The 25,169-nt window shown below is 41.3% G+C and overlaps 1 protein-coding gene across 5 annotated transcripts in view; it reads left to right on the top strand.

The window, feature by feature from the left end:
- Positions 1-2,287: 2,287 nt before the first annotated feature.
- LOC143984339 (major histocompatibility complex class I-related protein 1-like) overlaps positions 2,288-25,169 on the top strand; it is a 32,531-nt gene continuing 9,649 nt past the window's right edge. The window contains exons 1-5 of one of the 5 annotated variants that reach the window (XM_077484591.1): positions 2,301-2,440; positions 16,113-16,327; positions 18,920-19,183; positions 20,537-20,824; positions 24,711-25,004. In XM_077484591.1, the coding sequence (XP_077340717.1) occupies positions 19,066-19,183; positions 20,537-20,824; positions 24,711-25,004 (700 nt within the window). In that variant the 5' untranslated portion in view covers positions 2,301-2,440; positions 16,113-16,327; positions 18,920-19,065. Of the gene's footprint in view, positions 2,441-8,973; positions 9,139-16,112; positions 16,328-16,357; positions 17,009-18,919; positions 19,184-20,536; positions 20,825-24,710; positions 25,005-25,169 lie in introns of those variants that run through there. The other 4 variants (XM_077484588.1, XM_077484581.1, XM_077484584.1 and 1 more) reach the window with 4 other exon arrangements.

Genomic DNA, 25,169 nt, shown 5'->3' with positions numbered 1-25,169 from the left:
CTACGCGTTACGTCATGTGACTTCTTCATGGGGAGATCCCCATGAAGAAGTCACATGACGTAATGCGTAGGGATTGGCCAGAGGACGAACCGGAAGTAGAGTAAGGCGGGAGGAAGTTGTCATTATACCCTCTTCCTGATTGTGCTTGTTTTTGCAATTAAAATGTGAGAGTCTTTACTGCTTTTTAATAAATCTACCTGCCGTTTTTTAAACTACTACACTATGGAAGTCTCCTGTTTCTCTCTCTCCCCCTCCTCTCTCCTATTTTGAGCCATACACTGTGAAATAGAAGTGAAGATCCATTTCACCTGTTCTGGAAGCTGGGACTGGCCCTCTAGTGGCGGAATTGTATCATTGCATCCCTCCTTTGGATTTCCTGATGGCTATTATTTATTATTTATGAATGAAATAAGAGAATCCTGGAGTTTGTTTGATTTGCTTATTCACTTCGTTTAAAGGTGAGAGTTCTGGGAGCCTTGAGTAGCGGACATTTTATTATTGTTCTATCATTAAACCTTTTTTCCATTTTTTTATATATTTTTATGCGTGCTGTTTTTTGGACTATATTTTTTTTCACGGCATTGTATGTATGCACATATTTATATTATTTTGAATTTGTGTATTTTATTTGAGTGGCACGATTTGCGCAGGACCCACCCCTTTATATTCATATACAGTAGTAAACATTTGTCTGAGGTAGGTGAACCCCGCGCCAAACTACTAATTAAAAAAATCTATAAAAACACTTTGTATATATTAGGTGAAATGGAGCTGCTCCCCTCAAAGTGCAGAGATCTGACTTTGTGAATTTTTTCTTCAACTATATGGACTTTTTTGAGATTTATTTATTGTTTTTTGTATAAGACTAGGAATTTATGTTTATGATTGTATAAACAGCATGGCTTGTTAATAATGGCACTAGAGTGCTTTATGTTCACTCAGATTGGCATAGCGCCCCCGTTTTTATATACCACTCACACTAATAAACATTTGTAATTTTCAGTCTATAAACCTTATCTGCTCTGCGGCACAGTTCTTCATTCACATTTACTTTCTTGGCTTTTGTTTAACCACTTGCCGACCGCCGCACGCCGATGTACGTCCTATTTTTGAAGAGGGATATCTCGGTAACGGCAGCAGCTGCTGCCACAACCGAGATATCCATCTCTTCAGGCGGCGGTCGGCTGTACGATAACGGTGGTCTCCGTGGCGGATTCGCCGCAAGATCACCGCTATCGGCGGCGGGAGGGTTGCCACCCCCCTCCCGCCGCCCCCCCGCACCTTCCGCCGCTTACCAGAGCCGTCGGTAGCGGCGGAGGCGATCGGGTCCTCTTCCTAGCTGGGCATAGAGACAAGTGAGGCTAAGATGGCCCCCACTCGTCTCTATACCATAGGAGGGCGGAAGCGACGTCAAAACGTCACTTCCGCCCATACCTCTTAAAGGTATAATTTTTTTAAATGTCATTTTTTCTTTTTTTCTTTTTTTTTTTTTGCATTTTAGCCCAAATATGAGATCTGAGGACTTTTTGACCCCAGATTTAAGAGGACCTGTCATGCTTTTTTCTATTACAAGGGATGTTTACATTCCTTGTAATAGGAATAAAAGTAATCCATTTTTTTTTTAAAACAGTGTAAAAATAAATAAAATCAATTAAAATAAATAAGAAAAAAAAAGTTTTTTAAAAACACCCCGTCACGACGAGCTTGCGCACAGAAGTGAGCGCATACGTGAGTAGAGCCCGCATATGAAAACGGTGGTCAAACCACACATGTGAGGTATCGCCGGGATCGGTAGAGCGAGAGCAATAATTCTAGCCCTAGACCTGCTCTGTAACGCAAAAAATGCAACCTTTAGAATTTTTTAAATGTCGCTTATGGAGATTTTTGAGGCTAAAAGTTTGACGCCATTCCACGAGCAGGCGCAATTTTGAAGCGTGACATGTTGGGTATCAATTTACTCGGTGTACCATTATCTTTCACAGTATAAAAAAAATTGGGCTAATTTTACGGTTGTCTTATTTTTTTATTCAAAAAAGTGAATTTTTTCCAAAAAAAAGTGCGCTTGTAAGACCGCTGCGCAAATACGGTGTGAAAAAAAGTATTTCAATGACCGCCATTTTATTCTCTAGGGTGTTAGAAAAAAAAACAATATAAAATGTTTGGGGTTCTAAGTAATTTTCTAGCAAAAAAAACTGTTTTAAACATGTAAACACCAAGTCTGAAAAAGAGGCCTGGTCCTTAAGGTTACTAGCGTTCACACAGAAATGTGGGCTGATCTGTGCTGTCAAATCAGTGAGCTTCAGGAAATCCCCATAAGAATTAACTGAAGCAAAACTCAGAGAAAAATAATCACAGCATAAAAAAAACTTACGGCTCCTAAAGATGGATCCCCTCCACTATGTCCTGATAACCTATCTGTCTTTATTGATCTCCTCTGCAGGTTAGTGCTCCTACCATCATCATTTATTGATGTGTTTGTTTCACTGCACTTTTGCATTTTTTTTAATTTATTTTTTTAATTGTGTTCTTTTTATACTTCATCTTCTATGTTTTTACATCAGTTAACATTTTTTTACTGTTGGACCATTGCCCCTTTCTTTAAAATTCACATCTGCATGCATTTCTGCATGCTGGTGTTAAATTGATTAATGCTTTTTTTTTTTTTTATTGCTTTACTTAGCATTTATTTTGGTTTCCCTGAAAGTAGTGTTGAAGCTTCAGCTGTGCGGATGCCCTTTGAGAAAGCAATGTTACTAGGGAGGCACCGGTGCCGATACCAAACATTTGTGTGAGTATCGGAACTCGCCCAAATGCTCTCAAAACCGATACTTTGCGGCGCAATTTGAGTCAGAATGAGTGGGCGCACATTGCACTACAAAGAATCACATGCAATCTGAACAGGAATGCGGTGTGATTCCTGTCTGAATATGCATGCAATTTCCCCCACCACTCTTGTGTGTGTGTGTATAGAAAGGAATTATTCCTTTAGAAATTAACATTTTGGAAGATGGCTATAATCTTTCTAATTTATTATATTCTATTCTTTATTTTCCATTCTTTTCTATTCTGTTTTGTTTTACTCTATGCTTTTCTATTATATTCTATTCTTTAATATTCTATTCCATTCAAATTAGGGCTGTGGAAATTAAAGATTAATTCCTCGATTCATTTTTTTTATTGACCAAAATTATTTTGATCGGTACTCACCTCTCTGCCGGCTTCCGGGTCTTCAGGGAGTTCCGTCGGAGATCCGGTGATGTCACTGGACTCCTCCCCCTTTACCCAAGTGCCTCCGTTTGCTAACAAAGGGAAGGGGGGAGGAGTCCGGTGACGTCAAAGTTCTGATTGAACATAACGCGTACGAGGGAGGAGCTACACATGACGTCACCCGCTGCTGCCCTACGGAACTAACACGATTGTCGGCTTTACATGCTGTGTTTTTATCATCTTTATGTGAGTAGTTTGTGTTTGAACACAAAAATTAAATCTTATACTTAAGCGGTGAGCACTTAGATCTTTTCTTTCTACCCATGACCTGGCGTCCTTGCTGAGATCTAAGGAGACGTGAGAGAAGTTTATGGTCCATGTTAACCATTTTTATACCTGCTTGCATGACCACCTGTTTGCACAGGGGTCCATGCCATAAGGTGAGAGTGATTAGTTAGACCGGAGGTGGAGGGATTGTCACGCTACTGTGGAAAAAAAAATTACTTCAGTGCTACAGTTTGAAGTTAAAACGTATTTGTGTGAACTGTGAAGTTAAGTCATGGATTGTGGAAACTAACTAGTGTCGGGTGATTGTATATAGTGTATACCACATTTACCACTGACTAATGCAGAGTTGCAATGCAAGGAGATCAACTAAAAGTAGTTGGATCTGTATGTGCGTTATAATTAATCGAAATTAGTCGATTAATCGATTAAAAAAAAATTGATTAATCGAACATGAAAATTGTAATCAGTAACAGCCCTAATTCAAATCTATTTTCTTATTTTTTTTTCTATTCTATTCTTTTCTTTTCTATTATGTTTCTTTATTTTCAATTCTATTCTGTGTATTATATTTTATTATTTTATTTTTGTTTATATTTTAAATTAGTTTCTTTTATTTTATTTTTGGATTTGATTCAAATTTCAGAATAAACTTCATTTTGTTATTTTGGATTAGTTGAAATTCATTACTATTGTAATTCAGATACATCCGAATCTCCAAATAACTCAAATTTTGTCTGAATTTCATTTTGGAATGAAACGAACTGCACCTGCCTACCCCCTATACATTATTGCCAGTTTTATAGAGCATACGCACATTTGTGGCCTCATGGAAGTGGGTCTTCATCCATGCGACCGCATCTATGCGCTGCTGCGATTTTGCTGAGAGTGCACTGCACAGCGTGCTCCCATCATACAGACTGAGCTCACACCCACAGTTCCCAGTATTGTACTAATGATTGTGAATCAGGTGACCTGGTTCCCTACCACCTGATCGCTATGATAGCCTCTGATTGGCTATCACATTGATCAGTCACAGTACAGCTCATCCCTGTCCTTTTTTTCTCCTCTTGAGGGGATAAAAAGATACATTGTACATCGCTAGAGAAGAAAAGTGTAAACAAAAAACATTGGTTATTTACGAAAGGCAAATCCACTTTGCACTACAAGTGAAAACTACAAGTGCAAAGTGCACTTGGAAGGGCAGTCGCTGTAAATCTGAGGGGTAGATCTGAAATGAGGGGAAGCTCTGCTGATATTTTATTATCCAATCATGTGCAAGCTAAAATGCTGTTTTTTTATTTTCCTTGCATGTCCCCCTCAGATCTACAGCGACTGCAATTCCAAGTGCACTTGTAGTTTGCACTTGTAGTGCAAAGTGGATTTGCCTTTCATAAATAACCCCCATTGTGTATAAAAAATAATACAATAAAATAGCTAGGGGTGAGGTGAGAGTTTGCCCAAAAGGGATTCACCGTGTTGGAGGTGCTTTCTACTTGCAAGTTTTTGCAGCACTTACCTAGGAGTGATATATATTACAAGTTCTATGGGACTACCACATTTCCAATAATATGGACTTTACTGTTTATTTATTTATGATTCATTGATAGTTTATTTAATTATTTGATGTTTGCTGAAAAATCACTTTAAAGTGGTACTAAAAGGTTCAAGGTTTTTTTTACCTTCATGCATCCTAAAACCTTCTGTGTGCCGCAGCCCCCCCCCCCCCCCCCCTAATAGTTACCTGAGCCCCATCTAGATCCAGTGATGTGCATGAGAGCCTTTGCTCCCTGGTGATTCTCCCTCCTCATTGGCTGAGACAATAGGCTCCCACTGCTGTCAGTCACAGCCAGTGAGGAGAGAGCGGACCGAGCCACGACTCCATGTGTGAATGGACACACAGAGCAGCAACTCAGGAGCAAACCTGCTTGGGTGCCCCCATAGCAAGCTGTTTTCTCTGGGGGCACTCGGTAGGAAGAAGGAGTCAGGAGCGCCAATGAAGGGCCCCAAGAAGAGGAGGATCAGGGCTACTCTGTGCAAAACAGCTGCACAGAGCAAGTAAGTATAAACATGTTTGTTATTTAAAAAAATAAAAAATAAACTTTCCTCTAATGTCACTTTAAGTTCTGTTTGCCTTGAATGTCTCTGATCTTGACTGTCCATGACCGGCCTTGATTTTCCGGACAGAGCCCAGGGCAAGGTCATGTCAGAACAAGTTTTAAAAATTTGCAACAATGCAAAAGTGTCAGGCCTCGAGTGATCGGGCGACTCTGCAGCTCTTCAGACTTTGAATGTACCAGACATGTCCAAAGAGCCGAAAAGGGTAAATAGCCAAAAAAAGGGCACCAGTCTCTCATTTAGGGTAAGCTGGAGGGGGTTGTGTCATTTGCAGACATATTTTGTAGCAGTGTTCAGGGGCATTTTAAAAAATGCCATAAATCTGCATTTAGAGAGGAGGTTTTAAGTATCATTTATGCCTGTTTGCACCTAAATGTACGCATATGCATGTAAATTTGTAAATGCCTTTAAAAGAGGCATTTTTTTCTGCCTGGGTGCAAAGGACTTATTGCTTTGCTTTGAGCACTTACTGGTGTTTGAGCATTCAAAAGTAGGTGTACACTGTAATTATATATATATATATATATATATATATATATATATATATATATATATATATATATATATATAATGTATTATTATTATTATACAAGTTTTATATAGTGCCAACAGTTTGCGCAGTGCTTTAGAACATGAAGGCAGACATTACAGCTACATTACAATTTGGTGCAAGAGGAATCAGAGGGCCCTGCTCATTAGAGCTTACAATCTAGGGGGAAGGGTCAATTGATACAAAAGGTAATCGCTGTGGGGGGGTGAGCTGATGGAGGAAGTAAAGCCGTGTTAGTTAGAAGCAGGATAGGCTTCTTTAAAGAGAAGGGTTTTTAGGGATTGTCTAAAGATGGATAGATTAGGGGACAGTCAGACAGATTGGGGTAGGGAGTTCCAAAGGATGGGAGAAGCTCTGGAGAAATCCTGGAAGCGAGCATGGGAGGAGGTGACAAGGGAGCTAGAGAGCAGGAGGTCTTGGAATGACCAAAGAGAGCGGCTTGGTTGGTATTTTGGGACTAGGTTAGTGATGTAGCTGGGAGCAGAGTTATGGATGGCTTTGTAAATTATTGTGAGTGGAAGCCAGTGGAGGGATTGGCAGAGAGGGGTGGAGGACACCGTATGGTTGGTAAAGTGGATGAGTCTTGCAGCGGCATTCATTATGGACTGAAGGGGGGATAGTCTATGTAAAGGTAATCCAATGAGGAGGGAGTTTCAATAGTCGAGGCGAGAGATAATCAGGGAGTGAATTAGAATATGCTTCTGCATTTCCGGGTAGGGGTCACACACCCGTTCGGCTATGCTGGAGCAGCACAGAATACACACATAAACACTTGTTAGGCACATATTTAACAATTTTATCACCCCTGATGTGAACCCCTTCCTGCCCAGTGCAAAGAATTACCGCTCTAAGGTAATGACTTCTCCCAAAACAGTTGTCTCCACAATCCCACAGGGTGCTGGCTCTGTTTGCAACAGGAACTGAAGTAGAAAAGATGTAGCTGGATAGCCGCACTCCGAATTCAACTTTATTTCAAAAATGTAATTAAAATTATAGCATCTAGGCTGGTAAACAGACTAACTGCGCAGCCGCTGACATGTTTCACATCCAACACGGTGCTTAGTCACAGCTAATGATCATTAATTACATTTTTGAAATAAAGTTGAATAATTCGGAGTGCGGCTATCCAGCTACATCTTTTCCCCTTCCTGCCCAGTGTCATTAGTACAGTGACAGTGCATATTATTAGCACTGATCACTGTAATAATGCCACTGGTGATGTCAGTGGCAGTTAGTTCCAATAATGTGTCAGTGTCAGATTACACACCGTCCCACTATAAGGCCCCTTTTCCAGACCTGATTGGACCAGCCATAGCCCTCTATGGAGTGGTGGTTGTGTCCGATGATTTGGGCCAACAAAAACAGACAAATGGGAATCTGTTCCCTATCTGTCCAGTAGATCGGATGACAGTCAGAATTTAAAAGGTCAGGCGGACCATTTCCATCTCACTGCCCCATAGAGGAGAGCGGGCTGTGTCCGTGTCCACTCTACTCTTGACTTGTCATCCGCCTGCTCAATGGGACCAGCGGAGAGATCCCCCGCTGAGCAAGCAGATCTGCTGGATGGAGTTTGCCCCGTGTTAAAGGGGTCTAAGTCGCTTATCACCGCCATTACTGGTATAAAAACTTTTTTTTAAATAAACATTCCAGTATATATTCCATAGTTTATAGAAACTATAATGTTCACATAAAACCAATCAATATACACTTAATGGGATTTTCTTTTACCAAAGACATGTAGCAGAATACATTTTGCCCAAAATGGATTAACAGCATAGGCATGCGCACAGGGTGTGCCGAGTGTGCCTGGGCACACCCTGATCAACCCACGCGCATTAGCATTATCACTGTGCACCGCTGGGAAGATAGGAAAGATCTCCATCTTACCTTTGCTGGCAAGTAGATCAATGTGTTGGGGGGCCATATGAATGAATGAATTCATAATTTGTATAGTGCACAACGCGAACTGAATCGCCTCAAGGCGCTGTGATGAGCTTTGTTGTCCAGCTTCTAGAAGAGGAAGGTCTTGAGTTTTTTCCTGAAGACCTGGTGGTTTTCTTCCAAGAGGATGTTGCTTGGTAGAGCGTTCCATAGCCGTGGTCCTTGGACAGCGAATCTCCGTTCCCCCTTTGATTTGTACCGGGATTTGGGAATGAGGAGGAGGTTTTGGTTAGATGATTGAAGACTGCGGTTGGGTGTGTAGTGTTTTATGTAGGGGCCATATATATGTAGACACACACGCACACACACACACATGTGTTTAAACATGGGTGCACACCCTAATGCAATAGGCTGCGCACACTTATGATTAAGAGCTTTTTTTTTAAGAGATATATTTTATAGCAGAAAGTAAAAAGGCAAAATTGTCGGTCTTTTATCGTTTATATAATAAAAAAATTATAAACCCAGTGGTGATCAAATACCACCAAAAGAAAGCTTTATTTGTGGGATTTTTTTTTTTTAAATAAATGTAATTTTTTTTCTTCAATAGATTTTTATTGATTTTTCAGGGAGTTACAAACAGGGGGAAAGATACACGCAGGGGGTGTTGACATATAGATTGTCTATACCTGCAAACAATACTACTAGATAACATAATGCTAAAGTTAACAGTAACATCATAAATTTCACTTATGTGTAGTGTTGCACAATCGCACAATCGTCACTAAAATTAACGCAGTGCCAAAGAGCAAAAAATGGCCTGGTCATAAAAGGAGGTAAATCTGGAGCTGAAGTGGTTAACACATGTACAATAAACAACAGGGATTTCCAGTTTTAGAAGCAGCCTGTTATATGATTGCGCAATCTGCAAGTGGCCTGATCTCAGTTATCGAATCATCGAGCTGTGGGAAAGCCCCATAGAATGTAGCTGAATCTCATCACAGTTATTCCAGCATAATAGAAGACACGGCTCCTTACAATGCTTCTACTAGGCTATGTCCTGCTAAACTATCTGCATTTATTGATTGCCTGGGCAGGTTAGTGTGTCTATTTTCCTTTTTTTTTAATTATTGATGTATTTGTTTCATCATTTAGTGGTAGTGATCTTGGCTTCAATTGCATCACATTATCAGAAGAAATCTGCACTTTTGCATTATTTTTTTTTACCATTGCTTTTTATGTTCATTTTTCTTGCTTTTACGTTAGTTGATGTGTAGATATATTAGTGGACCTTTCTCTTTTTTTATTAAAATTCACATCAGCATGCATCTGTGCATGCTGATGTAAATCTGATTAGCACTTAAAGCGGAGTTCCGCCTAATTTTATTTTATTTTTTTAAAGTCAGCAGCTACAAATACTGCAACTGCTGACTTTTAAAATATGAACACTTACCTGTCCAGGGTGCACACAATGTAGGCACCTGAAGCTGACTCGTCTTTCAGGTGGAGGCGCCGCCACCCAATCAGGAAGTGAAGCACTGCGCATGTGCGACTCGCACTGGTCTCTGCTGTCTTCTGGGACCTGTGTGTCTCCTAGAAGACAGCGGGGGGGGGGGGGGGGCAGAGAAGGCGCCCGGAAGTGGCGTAGATACCTGCAGGTGGCACGGCTATCTATGCCCGGAACTGGGAGCGGAAAACCTGTATTATGCCGCGTACACACGACCGGACTTATGTCCGACAGACTTTAGACGGAGTTCTGACAGAGTTCTGATGGACTTTCCGAATGAATGGACTTGGCTACACACAATCACACCAAAGTCCGACGGATTGGAACGTGATGACGTACGACCGGACTAGAATAAGGAAGTTCATAGCCAGTAGCCAATAGCTGCCCTCGCGTCAGTTTTTTTCCGTCTGGCGGAAAAATTTGAAACATGTTCCATTTCTAAAGTCTGTCAGACTTTTGCAAATCAAAAGTCCGCTGCAGCCCACACACAATCGAACAGTCTGCCGGAATTGTTCCGTCGGACCTTTGATGTTGAAAAGTCCGGTCGTGTGTACGCGGCATTAGACAGGTATCTGCTCCCCCCTGAAAGGTGCCAAATGTGACACCGGAGGGGGAAGGAATACAAAAAATAGAAGTTCCATTTTTGGGTGGAACTCCGCTTTAAGCCCCAGGCCTATGCTGAGACTTCTCTCCTACACATATAAACCAGCATTTATTTTTTTTTTGAGAGAGAGAATTCCTTACAACCCTCAAACATTATATATGCATAATTTTAAAGCGTGAAATGTTAGGTATCTATTTATTTGACTTAACATCATCTTTTATATTGTACCAAACAATTGGATATTATATTGTGTTTTTGTGCATTAAAATGTACTAAAAAATTTTTTTTTTACCAAAAATATCATGTTTGAAAAACCACTGTGCAAATACCGTGCGACATAACAAATTGCAACACCCTCCAATTTATTTTTTATGGCCTCTGCTTGAGTATGACTTCATTCTCACTTTTATTGAGGTTTGTACTCTCTCACGTGATGACGGAATTCAGTAAAACAAACATTTGTAATTTGCTCAATCTCCTATCTATATATAGCTGTGCACTGTGCGTCCTCCCTCCAGTCACTACATCACTCTAAAGCTGAACTCCAGGATAAGCAAATATTGCCCAAGTACTAAAATCACGTGTATTATTTCTTGAATCTTGTTGTGCTTTGTGTATTTCTTTCAGATCTGTGCAGTGATCCAGTGTGAGACTTCCCCTCTGTGTAGGAGCTTCCTGTAATAAAGACCACTCACTGCTGCTCCCTCTCCTTGTGCAGGGTGCTTGGTCTTCCTGTAGTTTCCCGTAAGCAGTCTGGGGTGGGTGTGGCCTATCAGGTCCCTCCCACAGCCCTGCTCTCTGCACAGGTTTGTACAGCACATTGATGATGCCGCTGCTACTTTTACATGGTAATATGTTGCTCTGCAAAGGCATTTGTCGCAAAGTGGATTCATATCCCTGTTCACATTGAGCGTGGCTTTCAAATTGTGAAATTTCACCTGAAATCTATTTGAAAGCTTCATCTCAGTGCGACTTTGAAGACATCTGTGCAGCTTCATGCATAGATGTCTATTGAAGTCGCACCCAAAATCGCCAAAAGTCGTGCATGTACTACTTTTTCAAACCGCAAAGTCAGCATTGCATCAATTTGAACACTGCCATTGCTGGCAATTGCCTGTCAAATTGCATGACAAATCGCTCCAATGAGAACGGGGGCTTTAGGCTATTGAGGAATATATTTAAAGTGTTACTAAACCCAGGACTCTGCATTCACTATATCTGGTCTCCCACAGTACACATAACATGGAAATGCAATTATTTTAGTAAATACAAACTGCTAAAAACCTTTTCTCATCAGCAGTATATAGCAGTCTTGTGACTTCTATCAGTGTCTGGTGAAAGCTTGTAGGAGGAGTTTCGTTCTCCTCTGATTGTCTTATGAGGCTGCAGGACCCCTCACCCTCTGTCTGGACAGTGCTGATTGGCCCTGTGCTGATCACATGCATCCATTCCATGGAAAAAACACCCCAAACTGAGCAATGTGCAGAGTAACTCCAAAGGCTCTCTACCTTGAAGAGATTGAGGACAGTGGAAGAAGGGGAGGATCAGAGAAGACAGGCTCAAACAGGCTTTTTTTAGACAATGTGGGGGATTAACCCCTTAGGTTCCACAGTGAGTGTAACAAGCATGATTTACTGCATATACAGACTGATTTTACTGTTGTGGGGTTAGTAACACTTTAAAGTAGCATTAAAGGTTCACTCTTTTTTTATTAAAATAATAAACACGTTATACTTTCTGCTCTGTGTAATAGTTTTGCACAAACCCTGGTGCTCCAGGCTCTTCCTCTTTGGCGAGTTCCCCCATAGAGAGCTGCTTTCTTTGGGGACACTTGTACGGGCTTGCTCCCAAGCCTCCCTTTCTGGGGGCGACTCAGCCCTGCCCTCTGCTCCCTCAACACAGCATTTGATTGACAGCAATGGGAGCCAAAGGCTCCTGCTGCTATTAATCTGCCCATGGAGGAGGGAGATGTTAAAATTCACTGCTCTTGTGCACATTGCTGGATCGGATGAGGTAAGTTTAAGGGAGGGCTAGGGAATCCAGTAGCACAGAAAAAGTTTTTTTATCTTAATGCAGAAAAAAAAAACATATTAAAAGCAAGCAGCTACAAATACTGCAGCTGCTGACTTTTAATCAATGGACATTTACCTGTCCAAGGGTGCAGCGATGTTGGCAGCCAAAGCCGATCAATCGCTCGGCTCTCAGCACCGCCATCCTCCGTGAGGGAATCAGGAAGTGAAGCATTGCGGCTTCACTTCCCGGTTCCCTACTGCGCATGTGCAAGTCACGCTGCGCATCCTAACTGGTCCGTGCTATCTCCTGGGACCTGTGTGTGTCCCAGCAGATAGCGCGCGCGCGCGGGGGGGGCTTAAGGGGAGTCTATTCACGGAAGTAGGTGCAAATTCCTGTATTATACAAGTATCTGCACCACCTCCCCCTGGAAGGTGCCAAATGTGATACTGGAGGGGAGAAGGGTTTCCGAAAAGTGAAGGATCCATTAAAAAACAAAACAAACAAACAAAATTAACCGTGAGGCTTTAAAATCCCTTTAAATAACATTTTTGTTCCAGGAGTTCAGCTTTAATCCTGTAGTGATGTAGGGGATAGTAGGGGTAGCCACACAAAAAATTTTATGATCAGTGTAAAGCGGGTTCACACTGGTGCTCTGCGGTTTGGATGCATCATGATTTATCCGCATTTTACCCATGGTTTTAGGTGTGCTTCCTTTGACTTCTAATAGACCATGAAAGCACATTAAAATCCTGCATGCTGCATCTTTGATGCACTTTAAGAAAACTCACAGTCTAATAGAAGTCAGTGGGAACAACATGTAAAATATAAATAAAATCGTGCTGCACCCAAACTACAGCGCACTGCTGTGAACCCAGCCTTAGATGTGTGTGTTTGCAGATCAGAGAGTCATCATTCAATAACATATATAGATGGAAAAAATACATCACGTTCAAATCCGTCGGACTTTTGGAGTGATCGTGTGTGGCCAAGTTCATTTGTTTGAAAGCCCTGTGGACCTCAGCTGCAAAGTCTGTCGGATTGTTCGCCGGACCAAGTCGAAAAGTCTGGTCCTGTGTACGTGGCATTATATTTATATTGTTGTCAGTAGTGAATTGATACTCTCACTGTAGGAGAATCCCTATGATACATAGGCAAGCCCAAAAAGTTTATTCTAAATATGAAATGAGTACAACAGCCACCGCATTTCAGGGGCAAAACATTGCCTCCTTCATCAGGGCTTTAACATGACATGACATAAGGAACAACAACTTTTCATAAGAATAAAAATAAGATAACACTGTTGTGTAAAACCTATATATATATATATACATATATAATACTGTGTGCGTGTGTGTTTATTTATATATATATATATATATATATATATATATACACAGTTGTGTCAGAAATTGGGAAATGTTGGCATTAATATTGAAAATATGACCGATCATGCCAGAAAACTGTCTTCTATTTAAGGATAGCAATCACATGAAGCCATTTGTTATCACAATGTTCTTTGAATTTTTTTAAATCGTAATGATAACAGAAATCACCCAAATGGCCCTGATAAAAAGTTTACATACCCTGGAATGTTTAGCCTTGGTACAGACATAGAAGACGGCACACACAGGTTAAAATGGCTATTAAAGGTTCATTTCCCACATTTGTGGCTTTTCAAATCACAAATAGTGTCTGTGTATAAATAGTCAATGATTTTGTTAGCTCTCACATGAATGTGCTAAGCAGGCTAGACACTGAGCCATGAGGAGGTAGAAAAGAACAAAGGACCTGCGTAACAAGGTAATGAAACTTTACAAAGATGGAAAAGGATATAAAAAGATATCCAAAGCCTTGAATATGTCAGTCAGTACTGTTCAATCATTTAATAAGAAGTGTAAAATTTTGGAATCTCTTGATACCAAGTCAAGGTCAGGTAGATCAAGAAAGATTTCAGCCACAACTGCCACAGGAACTGTCCGGGATACAAAGAAACATCCACAGGTAACCTCAGGAGAAATACAGGCAGCTCTCCAAAAAAAGACGGTGTGATTGTTTTTAAGGAGTGCAATTCAAAGATACTTGAACAAAAAAGAGCTCGGAGGAAGTATCGGGGGATGGAATATTCAGAGTCTGTCCCCAGCCCCCCTTTACACCACAACCCCACTTTACAGCACTGTCCCTTCTTAATATCAGTGTCCTCAGTTCCCCCTTTACATTACAGTGCCCCTTTACAGTGTAGTCCCTTTCACATCACAACCCCCTTTATATTACAGTGCCGTCCCCTTTACATCACAATGCCCCTTTATATTAATGTAACGGGGACTGCTCTGTAAAGGTGGCCCTGTGATGTAAAGTGGAGTGCTCTGTAAAGAAGGCATTATAATGTAACTGGGGCTGTGATATGAAGGGGACTACATTGTGATATAAAGGGGACTGCACTGTAATGATTACAGTGCAGTCCCCTTTATATCACAGTGCCCCTAGCAAACATCACAGTGCTTCTGCAGTGTTCTCCCCCTTTACTCTCTAACATCGCTAATCTCTGCCTCCCCTGCACAGGACTCCTACCTTTAACAGGGCAGAGGTTGTGATCAGTGTCCCGGCTCCCCTGCCTACCCGACAATGTCATCCTAATAACAGGGCAGGGGGCGGGACGAGCTCTCTATTCTGCAGCTCCTCCTGCCCCTTGCCTGGCTTATTGGCTGACATTGTCAGCTGGGCAGGAAGTAAGCGGTGAGAACAGTCTGTGCTAGCCCTGTGCGGACCGCAATCGCCACTCACCTCCTGCTGTGTGGCCGGCTTATCAACAGGCCATGGACTGGCACTGGTCCACGACCCAGGGGATGGGGACCCCTGGACTAGACGACTGACTTAGAGCAACTCCAAAACTGTAGCTCTTGTGGGATGTTCACAGACTGCAGTATTTTTACTTGTACTACGATTAGAAAGTGGGTCAAATTGATAGAAGGGTAGATCCTGCAGACAGTGTGCATTCAGGACCGTGCGCCCGTCCCTGCACACCTGTCAAATTAGGACGCACGGCTGTGTCTTTACAGCTGCTGCATCCCATAGAGTAACATAGGCTGGCTACACACAACTTCAGGCGACTGTAAACCACATAGATATTTGCAATGTATGGATCACCCATGTCAGTGAAGTCTTATCTGGAAAAGAGTTGTGGAAAAAGAAGCATTAGACATGACAATTTTGAAGGGGTATGGAATGAGATAAGACAGTCCACTTACTGGGTAGCATGATAACACAGCAATGTTCAAAAGCTGTGTTATAATTATGAAAGAGCAGAAATACGTCATCAGTTCTGCTCCTTCTGCTCTCTCCTTTCGTCAGCATGTCTCCTGTCAGCACAATATGTACAATGTTACATAATTGGATTTACTCCTAGTACTGCCCATCCCTCTCCCATTCTAAGTGCTGCTGTGTAGCAGACGACAAGAGGTTGATATTAAGGCAGATTTAAGTTGTGATTGTGTGTTAAAAATGTATTAATTTTATGTATGCCTGGACTTCTGCTTTAATCTGTGTGCACAGAAAGGGGATTATTTACGAAAGGCAAATCCACTTTGCACTGAAAGTGCACTTGGAAGTGCAGTCGCTCTAAATCTAAGGGGTAGATCTGAAATGAGTGGAAGCTCTGCTGATTTTATCATTCAATCATGTACAAGCTAAAATGCTGTTTTTTTATTTTCCTTGCATGTCCCCCTCGGATCTACAGCGACTTTACTTGCAAGTGCACTTTCAGTGCAAAGTGGAATTTCCTTTAGTAAATAACATCCTTAGTGTAATGTAGTATTGATCTCAGGGTAAAATATGCAGTATTCTAGAGTACTATGGGATAGCAGGGGATTCTGGGTAATTCAGTTATGATGCATTACTTTGTTAAAATGGCTCAATATTTATTAAACTTTTATGTGTTTTTCTCAATACAGCAGTGAGAGATAAGTGAATCCGGTGCAGTGTAAGCCACATTTTCCTGCCTTATCTGGGGAATACCTGGATAAGGCATAAATGTTAATGGCTGAGAGTGAAGAAGTGCAATGGGGACCAACGTCAGGCGGAGAGCAAAACAGGTTCTGAAGTCATGATAGCATCTCCGTTATTGACGACCACAATGTTTGAAGTACAGATGAATTATGACTTGGAGGTAAAACAGTACAGCCTATCCACAATCTACTCTGTAGACTGGATAGGAAATGGGATATTTCTATTAAATGTACTTCAATGAATATGCTGCACCAAATACTAAAGACTCATCTCACTTGCTGTTGGGGAGGATTAGAGTTAAGATTGACTAATTCTCTCCTTTAGTAGTGACCATGACAGTACATTTCTTAGCAGTCAGCATAGATATATTGAGCCCTCCGAGGCCATTGTTTGTTTTTTTTTGTTGGGCGGGGGCATGTCACATTGACATGATCTCAGTGACTGTATATTTCACTTAAAAAATTTTAACAAAAAGAATTTATTAAAAAAAAATAATAATAATTCTTAGGACTTTGGATGTGTGACTAACATCAGAGGTACTTAGGGCATTTTTTTTCAAGGAAAGATAAGTTATGATGATCTATTTATCCACGTGCTCATATATGTATTAACATTTTAGTATAGGTATGCTTGAATTCCTGTTTTCTACGCTTCTGCTTTTAATTGTTGGGTGTGCATGGCAAAAAAAAATTCCCATCAGAATTTCCGAATTCTACTCAACTAATTGACTAATAGTGTAATTTTCTGCACAATTAGATTCTTCTTAATGTTGGATTTCTAATTAATCAAGCTGCAAAGGGATGAAACCATTCTTATGAACTTGGAAAGTGAAGCTGCCTTGGTAATACTGTATGTCGTGTTTGAAGGCTCTAAAACAAAGCTGGAGAATGATCACAAAATCACAGAGATGTATATGAAAAACGAATGTATAAGGTTTCAGTTTATGTTTTTGGTCTTTGGCAGGCCGGAAAGCAATATGCGCTCTTCTTCAGCATATTTTATTTTATATTATATTATTTTATTAAATTAAAAGTGATTTAGTGAAATTGTTCTGCATGAACTTTGGGGCATAAGCTGGGCATTCTAAAGTATAGCTATAATAAATAACCTGCCAACCAAAATAAAGATTTGGAGCAATGTAGATCAAGTTCTAGTAGAAGGACATTAGCAAATCGTTTCTTTATGATGCACACAGGTAGGTGATGCACCAAGGTGAAAGGGTGACACTCTAATCAACATTATCCTCACTCTTTCCATCTAGTGGACTCCTATGCCTAGAGGGAGGCATAGGAGGGATACAAATTAACAGCAGTAGTACATATCTCCAGGTTATGTTGTGGGAACTGATGCTCTAATTCAGCATGAGGTTCTTACTGAATTTTGTGGACCAATCTGGGGCCTAATTAAGCTATCTATAATTTGCTACATCCATGCCATAGCAGGGCCTCCAGGTAATCAGTATAGTGGTAGACACCTTCTGGGGTACAAAACAACAAATAAAGAAGCACTCCCAGGCCTGTGGAAGTCAATATAGCCACAAGCCCAGGAAAATATAAAATCTAAATTTGCTTTAATGTAAAGTTAAAAAGCATGACATGCAGGAGTACCCAGACTGATGCATCATCAAGCCAGTGGAGAGAACAATTTTGATCTGATCTATTCTTGTGCTTGTGGCTCTATTGACTTGTACAGGGCTGGGAGCGCTCCTATATTTGTTGTTTTGTGCTCATGTCTCATTGAGTAGTTGGAGCTGCCCTTACTATGGTTATCTTCATATCCCCTTGGAACCTCCATTACTTGCATTTTTTTTACCTTCTGGGGGTAGCAAGAGACAGGGTAATTTCTCACTTCCTGAGACACGGGGATGTCAAACTACTCCATGGGAGAGAAAGTGGATGGCGGAACCTTGTCAGAGGCTTATAGTCCCAGCACTTTGAAAACCCATTTGCAGGTTCCCTATTTAGGCCATTTCTCCTATCAAATGTATTTCTAAGATGACTCGAATATGTATTTAGCAGTTTCTCTGAACACGAGGCCACGTTGCTCTAAACATGTCATCTATTGGATATGGCTATCCTGTGTGCTTCCCCAGATCCTGCTAAATGGTGGATTATTGACAAAAATTGCGTCATGTGCAACTTGTTGGCAAACTCTAAAATTGCAGATCACATGTATGCTTGTGTCAATGAAAAGTATGTTTGACCTCTGATAAAAGTTACAGTCTCAGAACAGTCCGTTCATAACTGTACCATTCATGGTTCACATGGACCAGAAGATCAGTTGGCAAACTAAACAGTTCAGGGTTGGTGCCCATCAAAATGATGTGGTTAACTGTCCATAAATTCTCCATTCTAAGGTGAACAGCTTCAATAAGCCACCAATTTGTTTAGAGAAGTTATAATGGGAAGTTCTATCTATGAGGGAATGAAAATGTTTTTTGCGTTTACAGATTAGTGAATCAATTTGCACATTTGGTTGAATCAGATACTTTATGACAAATCAAATTCTTGAAATATCAAAAGTATCAAACTTCAGAATCCCTCCCTGCAGAATCCAGATGGTATTTACAAATGTTGCTATTCTTCACAGATTGGGCATGTACAGATTCAGGATCGCAATTAGGTCTGCATTTTCCTAGATCATTTGGTTTACCTCTGTTTCCTTCAAGAGATAGCTTGTTTGAAAACAAGAGAAAAATGTAGCATGGTTTTCAAAAAATCATTAAATCTTACCTTTTCATTTATTTTTACAGAACCCCACAGCCTTCACTATCATTTTACAACAGACTCCACTCCTGGAGCTGGGAAACCATCCTATCAAGCTGTGGGTTACGTAGATGATATACAGATTTCAAGATATGACAGTGAGACCAAGAGAGTACAGCTTCTCTTGCCATGGATGGAGACCGATATAAATCCTCAGCATTGGAAGAATCAGACCCGGATTGCTCGGTATTATGAGGGCAGGCAGCAGGAGATCACACATGACATAATAAAACATTTCAACAACACCAAAGGTAAAGATTTAGATATCAACCATAAGCAGAGCAAAAGAGATTTACATAGATTATGTGAACACAAACATAAGCCTGAATTCCAGACAAACAGCTGAAATACATATAACAAACATGAAATACCTCCTTTTACCTGCCAAAGGATTTCCATTTCTGTCCATCCAGATCTTACACATCTCTGCCACAAAGCAAAGTCCTGCCTTTGCACTTAAACATCTCTGCCTCATCGCCACCCTGTGACTGGGCAGCAAAAGGAGGAGCAGTACACTGATGAGCTCATCTCTCTGTCATCCTGTTCTTTCCCCCTATCAGCATGATCCTTGCACCGCAATATGCCTGGTTGGCTATTTGTACTGCTCCTGCCTTCTCCTCTAAGCTCTGCTGTACAGAAACTGCAAAGGCTGATACCAGGTCAAATTTAGATACTTACACTGCTTGCATTTAACCACTTGCCACCTGCTCGCAGTATATTTACTATGAGTGGGCAGCACAGCCAGGCTAGGTGACTTATTTGTACGCTGCAGCCTTTCTTCTGGGTTTGGGACAGGCATGTTGACCTGTGTTGTGATTGGCTACAGCATGAGATTAAGCCAACGATTTTGGCTGTATACCTGCTGATCCTCTGTAGCCAAATCACAGCATATCCCTCTGTGTGTTTGTAAACAGAACACGCACAGTATCTGGCTGTTTCTTGCTCCCTGAGCTCTTTTACTCAGATACTGTGTGAGTAAATGCAGGACCTATGCACTTACTTGCGCGCCACACTATCACAGTTACACTATAAGTTGCTGATCACCGCCATTACCAGTATAGTATCTAAACGTATCAGTATTCTGGTCATGATCAGAACAATACTAGTGTCCTCAATAGTATAGCGTCCCCAAAACGCAGTGTTAACAGGATCCTCCCCGATCACTGCCAGCACATGTGTTTTCATGTTATTTCTAGTGTGCAAGCTGTGCCTGATTGCTAGCTTGGAGCTCTTTTTTCCCATAGTCGCCTCTAGGTACCTGTATATTTAGTGCCCAAAATGTCCCCAAAAAGTGCTGTGTATGCTACTGGGGGGGGGGTTAAAGCAAACCTGTTGCTTTGCCCAGAATGTTTAAAAAAAGTGGTTACATTGAATTTGACTGGCCAAATAAATATAGTGCAGTAACCATCTATATCATTAAATGGCAACTGTCATTTTCAGGCTGCTGCCATTTAATCAAAGGGAAAATTGTCTTGGTTGCCTCAGCTGATTAATCTTCACTGTCTTTTTCTGGGCCTTATTAATCAAACCTAATTATGTACATTTTAAATTGCTTTTGTTATTGCTAAATGGTTTATATAAATTCACTATTATTTTTTTTGCAGATCAAAAAAACGGGCTTGTTTTACAAGTTCGATTTTGGTGCCTGATGTCTGGAGATAAGGATGACCACTATAGCGGATATGAAGAGTTTGCGGCCAATGGGGATCTTTTTATAGCGTTGGATACATTTATGTCCACGTATGTTTCCCTGATGCCTGATGCGAACAAGATGACCGATGCCTGGAACAGCCGCAAGTCCAGCGCTGAAAAACAAAAGTGGTATATGGAGCAAGAGTGTAAGACATGGTTCAAGGTCTACCTGGACTATATGAAAGAGACCTTAAAGCCTGGTAAGAAAAAAAATGATGAAATTATAATTGTTATACTCTAATAGGAGTATACCTACCATAAAATGAGAAGAGCTCCTTGGTGCAGACTGTGTCCTCCATAATGGTATTATTGATAAGCTTCATAGCTTTAGAGTTGTAGGTCCAGAGCTCATGGCTCTGTAGGGAGATGACACATGATATTTACATGACTTCTCTACCACCAGACCTCAGAAAGCTTCCATTATTCCTCAATAATCTACCTCTGATTATGATTTGTAGAAAGGAGGCCCATTACAATGCATTCTAGGGGCAAATAATAAGTACAAAAGAAGGGTAGCCATGGAAAGAATATCATAGTTGACATGTGTCCCCTTAAAATAAAACATTAAAGTTCACCTTGAGCTAAGCTGCCACAACTGCTATATCTCCAGCGTCTCTCCAGATGGGCCTGGCCGCATGCTAAACTATGGAATAGGGTGACCCACCTATCTACCCATTCACACTGTATCCAATCAGGCAGGTATCCAACCCATGGCCCGTGGGCTCCATGCAGCCCAGGTTCATCGGGGGGGATGCCATGCAAACATTGGGATGCGCAAACTAAGCATCGTTCTGTCCAACTAACATTTTGCCTAACCCAACGTGAAATCAACAAACCCCAAACATAGTGCACAAACTCCCTTGAAGCCAATAAGAACCAAATCTTATAATTTTGTCTGCACTCTTTGTACATTGTACATTCTTGGCACTGTGATCAAACTGGCGTATAAAACAATATAGCAGTTATAAAGTGACAAGTGCTGATAAAAAAGGACAAAATAAAGATACTAATGATAATCAGAAATATTAAGGAAAGTATGCACCATTTCATATGTCCATATGAGTGAGTCTCTTAAAGCGGGGTTCCACCGCCGTTTTTTTTTTTTCCCGCAATAATGTGTAAAATTAAGTATTCTAAATACTTTACTTACTTCTAAGTGCTGTCCGAGTCTCTTGCAGCCGTTTTTCTTTCTTCAAAACTTATTAGCAAAACGTCTCCAGGCGTTTTCCATTTTGCCTGTGGGCATGTGAAGCCCACAGGCATTGTCTTCCGGGGGAAAGTCCTCCTAAACTCCCATCATGCACCGCCCGTATGATCTGCGATCTCGCGCATGCGCAGATCAATCCGCTTGAGTGCACACAACAAGCTTGGGCGCCGCACAGACTCCGGGGAAATAAAAACAACGATCCCAGGAGCCCCTGCGGCCGACAGGAAGAAGTGACCTGCCGGTGAAGCCCCGCCCATTTCCGCGGCGGCTCCGCCCCTTTCCAGAATCTCGAGAGGCAGAAAATTTGAAAGAAGAAGAAAACAGAAGAAGACAGCAGAAAGGTAAGGGGGTTACCTAGCGATTAGGGAAGGGGGGATCACATAGACCTAGGACTGTTAATTAGGGTGGACCTCCGCTTTAATAGCTTAAACCACACCAAAGGCACTGAAACTCGTTCCCATGAGAGAAAAAAAAGGCAGAACAATGCATGGAATCAAAGTATGGGCTCTCAGAACTCTCACCTCCACTCCTTGATTATAACCACATCAAGTACAGATAAATCTTCTACTCGTCCTGTTATCTACCACCAGGGTGTCTTCCACTGTTGTAGTTAGCAGCTTGATCATGTGGGCACCCGTATTAGACCACCAGGGGGCCATCCATCCCTGCAGCAGTTGTACTCCACACCAGGCAGCTATCTCCATAAAAGTATGCCACTCAATAAAAAACACAGGGAGGGGGGAAAGAGGCTTCAATAGTGTAGTAATTTGAACAAGAACATTCGATTTATTTATAATAAAAATTGGATTCTCGCATTAATAAAAACAGTAATACTTTGCGCAGGATCATCATGGACTTTCATTTTATTTAGTATTATGTGTACTAATAGACCCTGCTGCATTCTTTAGCACTTTAATTGCAAGCGTATATATTTATTTATTATTGTTGATAGTGCGCACTTATTTTATGAGTATTTTTTATAGCACTTTTTATGAGCACTTGTTTGGAATTTTTTTACATTTTCCCTATATGAGATTCACTGCTATTTATTTACCATAGACGTAGGTTTCACATTTAGTTAGTAGCGCGAAGGCTATCTTTATTATTCTTGGCACTGTGCCTTTGTGCTGGACTAAATCAACTCCTACACGTACACGGAAGTTACATAATCCCACACCAGCCAGTTAAATAGGGAGTCCGCCGGGACTCCGCGTTTTTTTTTTTTTTTTTAAAAGCCAGCAGCTACAAATACTGCAGCTGCTGACTTTTAAAATAGTGACACTTACCTGTCCAGCGCGCCCGGGATGTCGGCACTCAAAGCCGATCTCTAGATCGTCTCTCGGGTGCTGCCGCCGCCATCTTGGGTATGGGAATCAGGAAATGGAGCCTTTCGGCTTCATTTCCCGGTTCCCTACTGCACATGCGCGAGTCGTTCTGCGCAATAAGGGCGGTCCCCGCTGCCTCTGGGATCCGTGTGTTTCCCAGCAGGCAGCGGGGCACTTGCGGAAAGGGGCGTAATCTACGCCCCTTTCCGCAGAGAGCTATCCCGGAAGTGGGTGCAGATACCTGTACTGTACAGGTATCTGCACCCCCCCCCCCCGAAAGGTGCCAATTGTGGCGCCGGAGGGGGGGAGGGTTCCGATGAGCGGAAGGTCCACTTTAGGGTGGACCTCCGCTTTAAGACTGCCCAAAACCCTACACCAGATAGAAGCCAGGGAGAGGAGGACGGCACCTGCGAGGGAGCTCTGGGACATTGAATCGTTGGAGAAGAGGCGAGCGTTTGCTTACTTTAGTTCTGCTTAACAATAACTATATGGACAATTTTTTAATTTAAAACAATGTATTCACATTTTTAAGGTCATATAAAGTTTTTTCGTCACACAGTTTTTATAATAAAATAAGATGAACAAATGCTTAGAAATCATATATAATAATAATCCAAATGCCCATGGCACTTTATACGCAGTACACCACAGACATCAATGTGATTAAAAAAGGTTCCATTACAATGGAACAATACAATGGAAAAATTATGTATAAAACATTGCTCAATAAAATGAACTATTTGATCTACTATAAATAGAGCTCTATAATTACATACAAATATGAGTAATTAAGTTCACAAATTAACAGATAAATGCCAAAATCAATCATCACCCCAATTCTCAATGCGTTTCGTAAACCTAGTTTCTTCAGGAGTAGATGTTATTGGCAAAAAATTTAATTTAAAAATATTGATATAGAATAACACACTCCTAAAATAAGGGGGAAAAAAAAGGGGAAAAATACTGCTTTAAATACTGTGATTAAATCCAAAAATGGGGGGATGGGATGGAGGTATATCACTTCACGTAGTCAATCACTTTATACAATTAATGCATGGAAATTTTACAATATTCTTTTTGTTTTTTACTTTTTGTCATTGGAGTCTCCACTGTATGTCATGATCAAAAGCTGACACGGTGAACACAAGTTTGGGGACCACTCTGAAAAGTCAAGAATATTAAATAGGATTCCAGGATTTTTTTTCCCCAGTGCTCTGCTCATGTTTGTCCTGGGGTGAGGAGAGCAGAGATATACTTGCCTAATCCACCAATCCTCTGGTCCCTACTGACAACCCCGCACACTAGCAGTCTTCTGTGGTGGCCAACCTGATGGCATCATGCCAATAGGCCGGCTCTGGATGTGAGGATGGCAGAAATAGTCCACCACTGGAATGCTGTTTTTCGGAGGATCGAAGGATCAGGTGAGTATAGTCTTTGTGTGTACCCCTGGACAAAACAAACAGTTGACTGTCTCGCTACATGGGGAAGAAAAAATTCCTGGAGTTCTGCTTTAAATCATTGTCTTTTTTTTCCGTTTTTTTTTTTTTTTTTTAGTGCGTCCAGAAGTGAAGGTGTGGGGCCATCATCAATTAGAGGAGAAGACGAGACTTCATTGTTTGGCATACGGTTTTCACCCCCGAGCTGTGGATGTGAAGTGGGTGAGGAATGGGAAGGATGATGTTCCTTCAGATGAAATGACTCCAATCCTCCCCCATTCTGATGGCACCTATCAGATCAGAGTCAGTGTGGAAGTGCCAACAAGGGAGGGAGACACTTACTCCTGTCATGTGGATCACAGCAGTCTGGATGAAGTTCTTATTGTGACTCTGACAGAACAGGACATGAAAGGTACAGCACTTTTTTTCAGATCTAAACATAGTGATATGCAAACTTTTTGTGTCCAGCTAAAACTTTTTTTTCTAAGGGCCGGTTCACATCTGTGTGGTGTGTTGTAGGTGCACTACCACTGACCTCTATATTGCATGCATTTTGATGAAAACGTATGCAGCAATC

The sequence above is a fragment of the Lithobates pipiens genome, unplaced genomic scaffold (genome assembly GCF_037356315.1).
Source record: "Lithobates pipiens isolate NorthernLeopardFrog02 unplaced genomic scaffold, aLitPip1_a1.2 Scaffold_1, whole genome shotgun sequence".
Taxonomy (NCBI): domain Eukaryota; kingdom Metazoa; phylum Chordata; class Amphibia; order Anura; family Ranidae; genus Lithobates; species Lithobates pipiens.
This window is presented reverse-complemented; position numbering and strand designations above follow the sequence as displayed.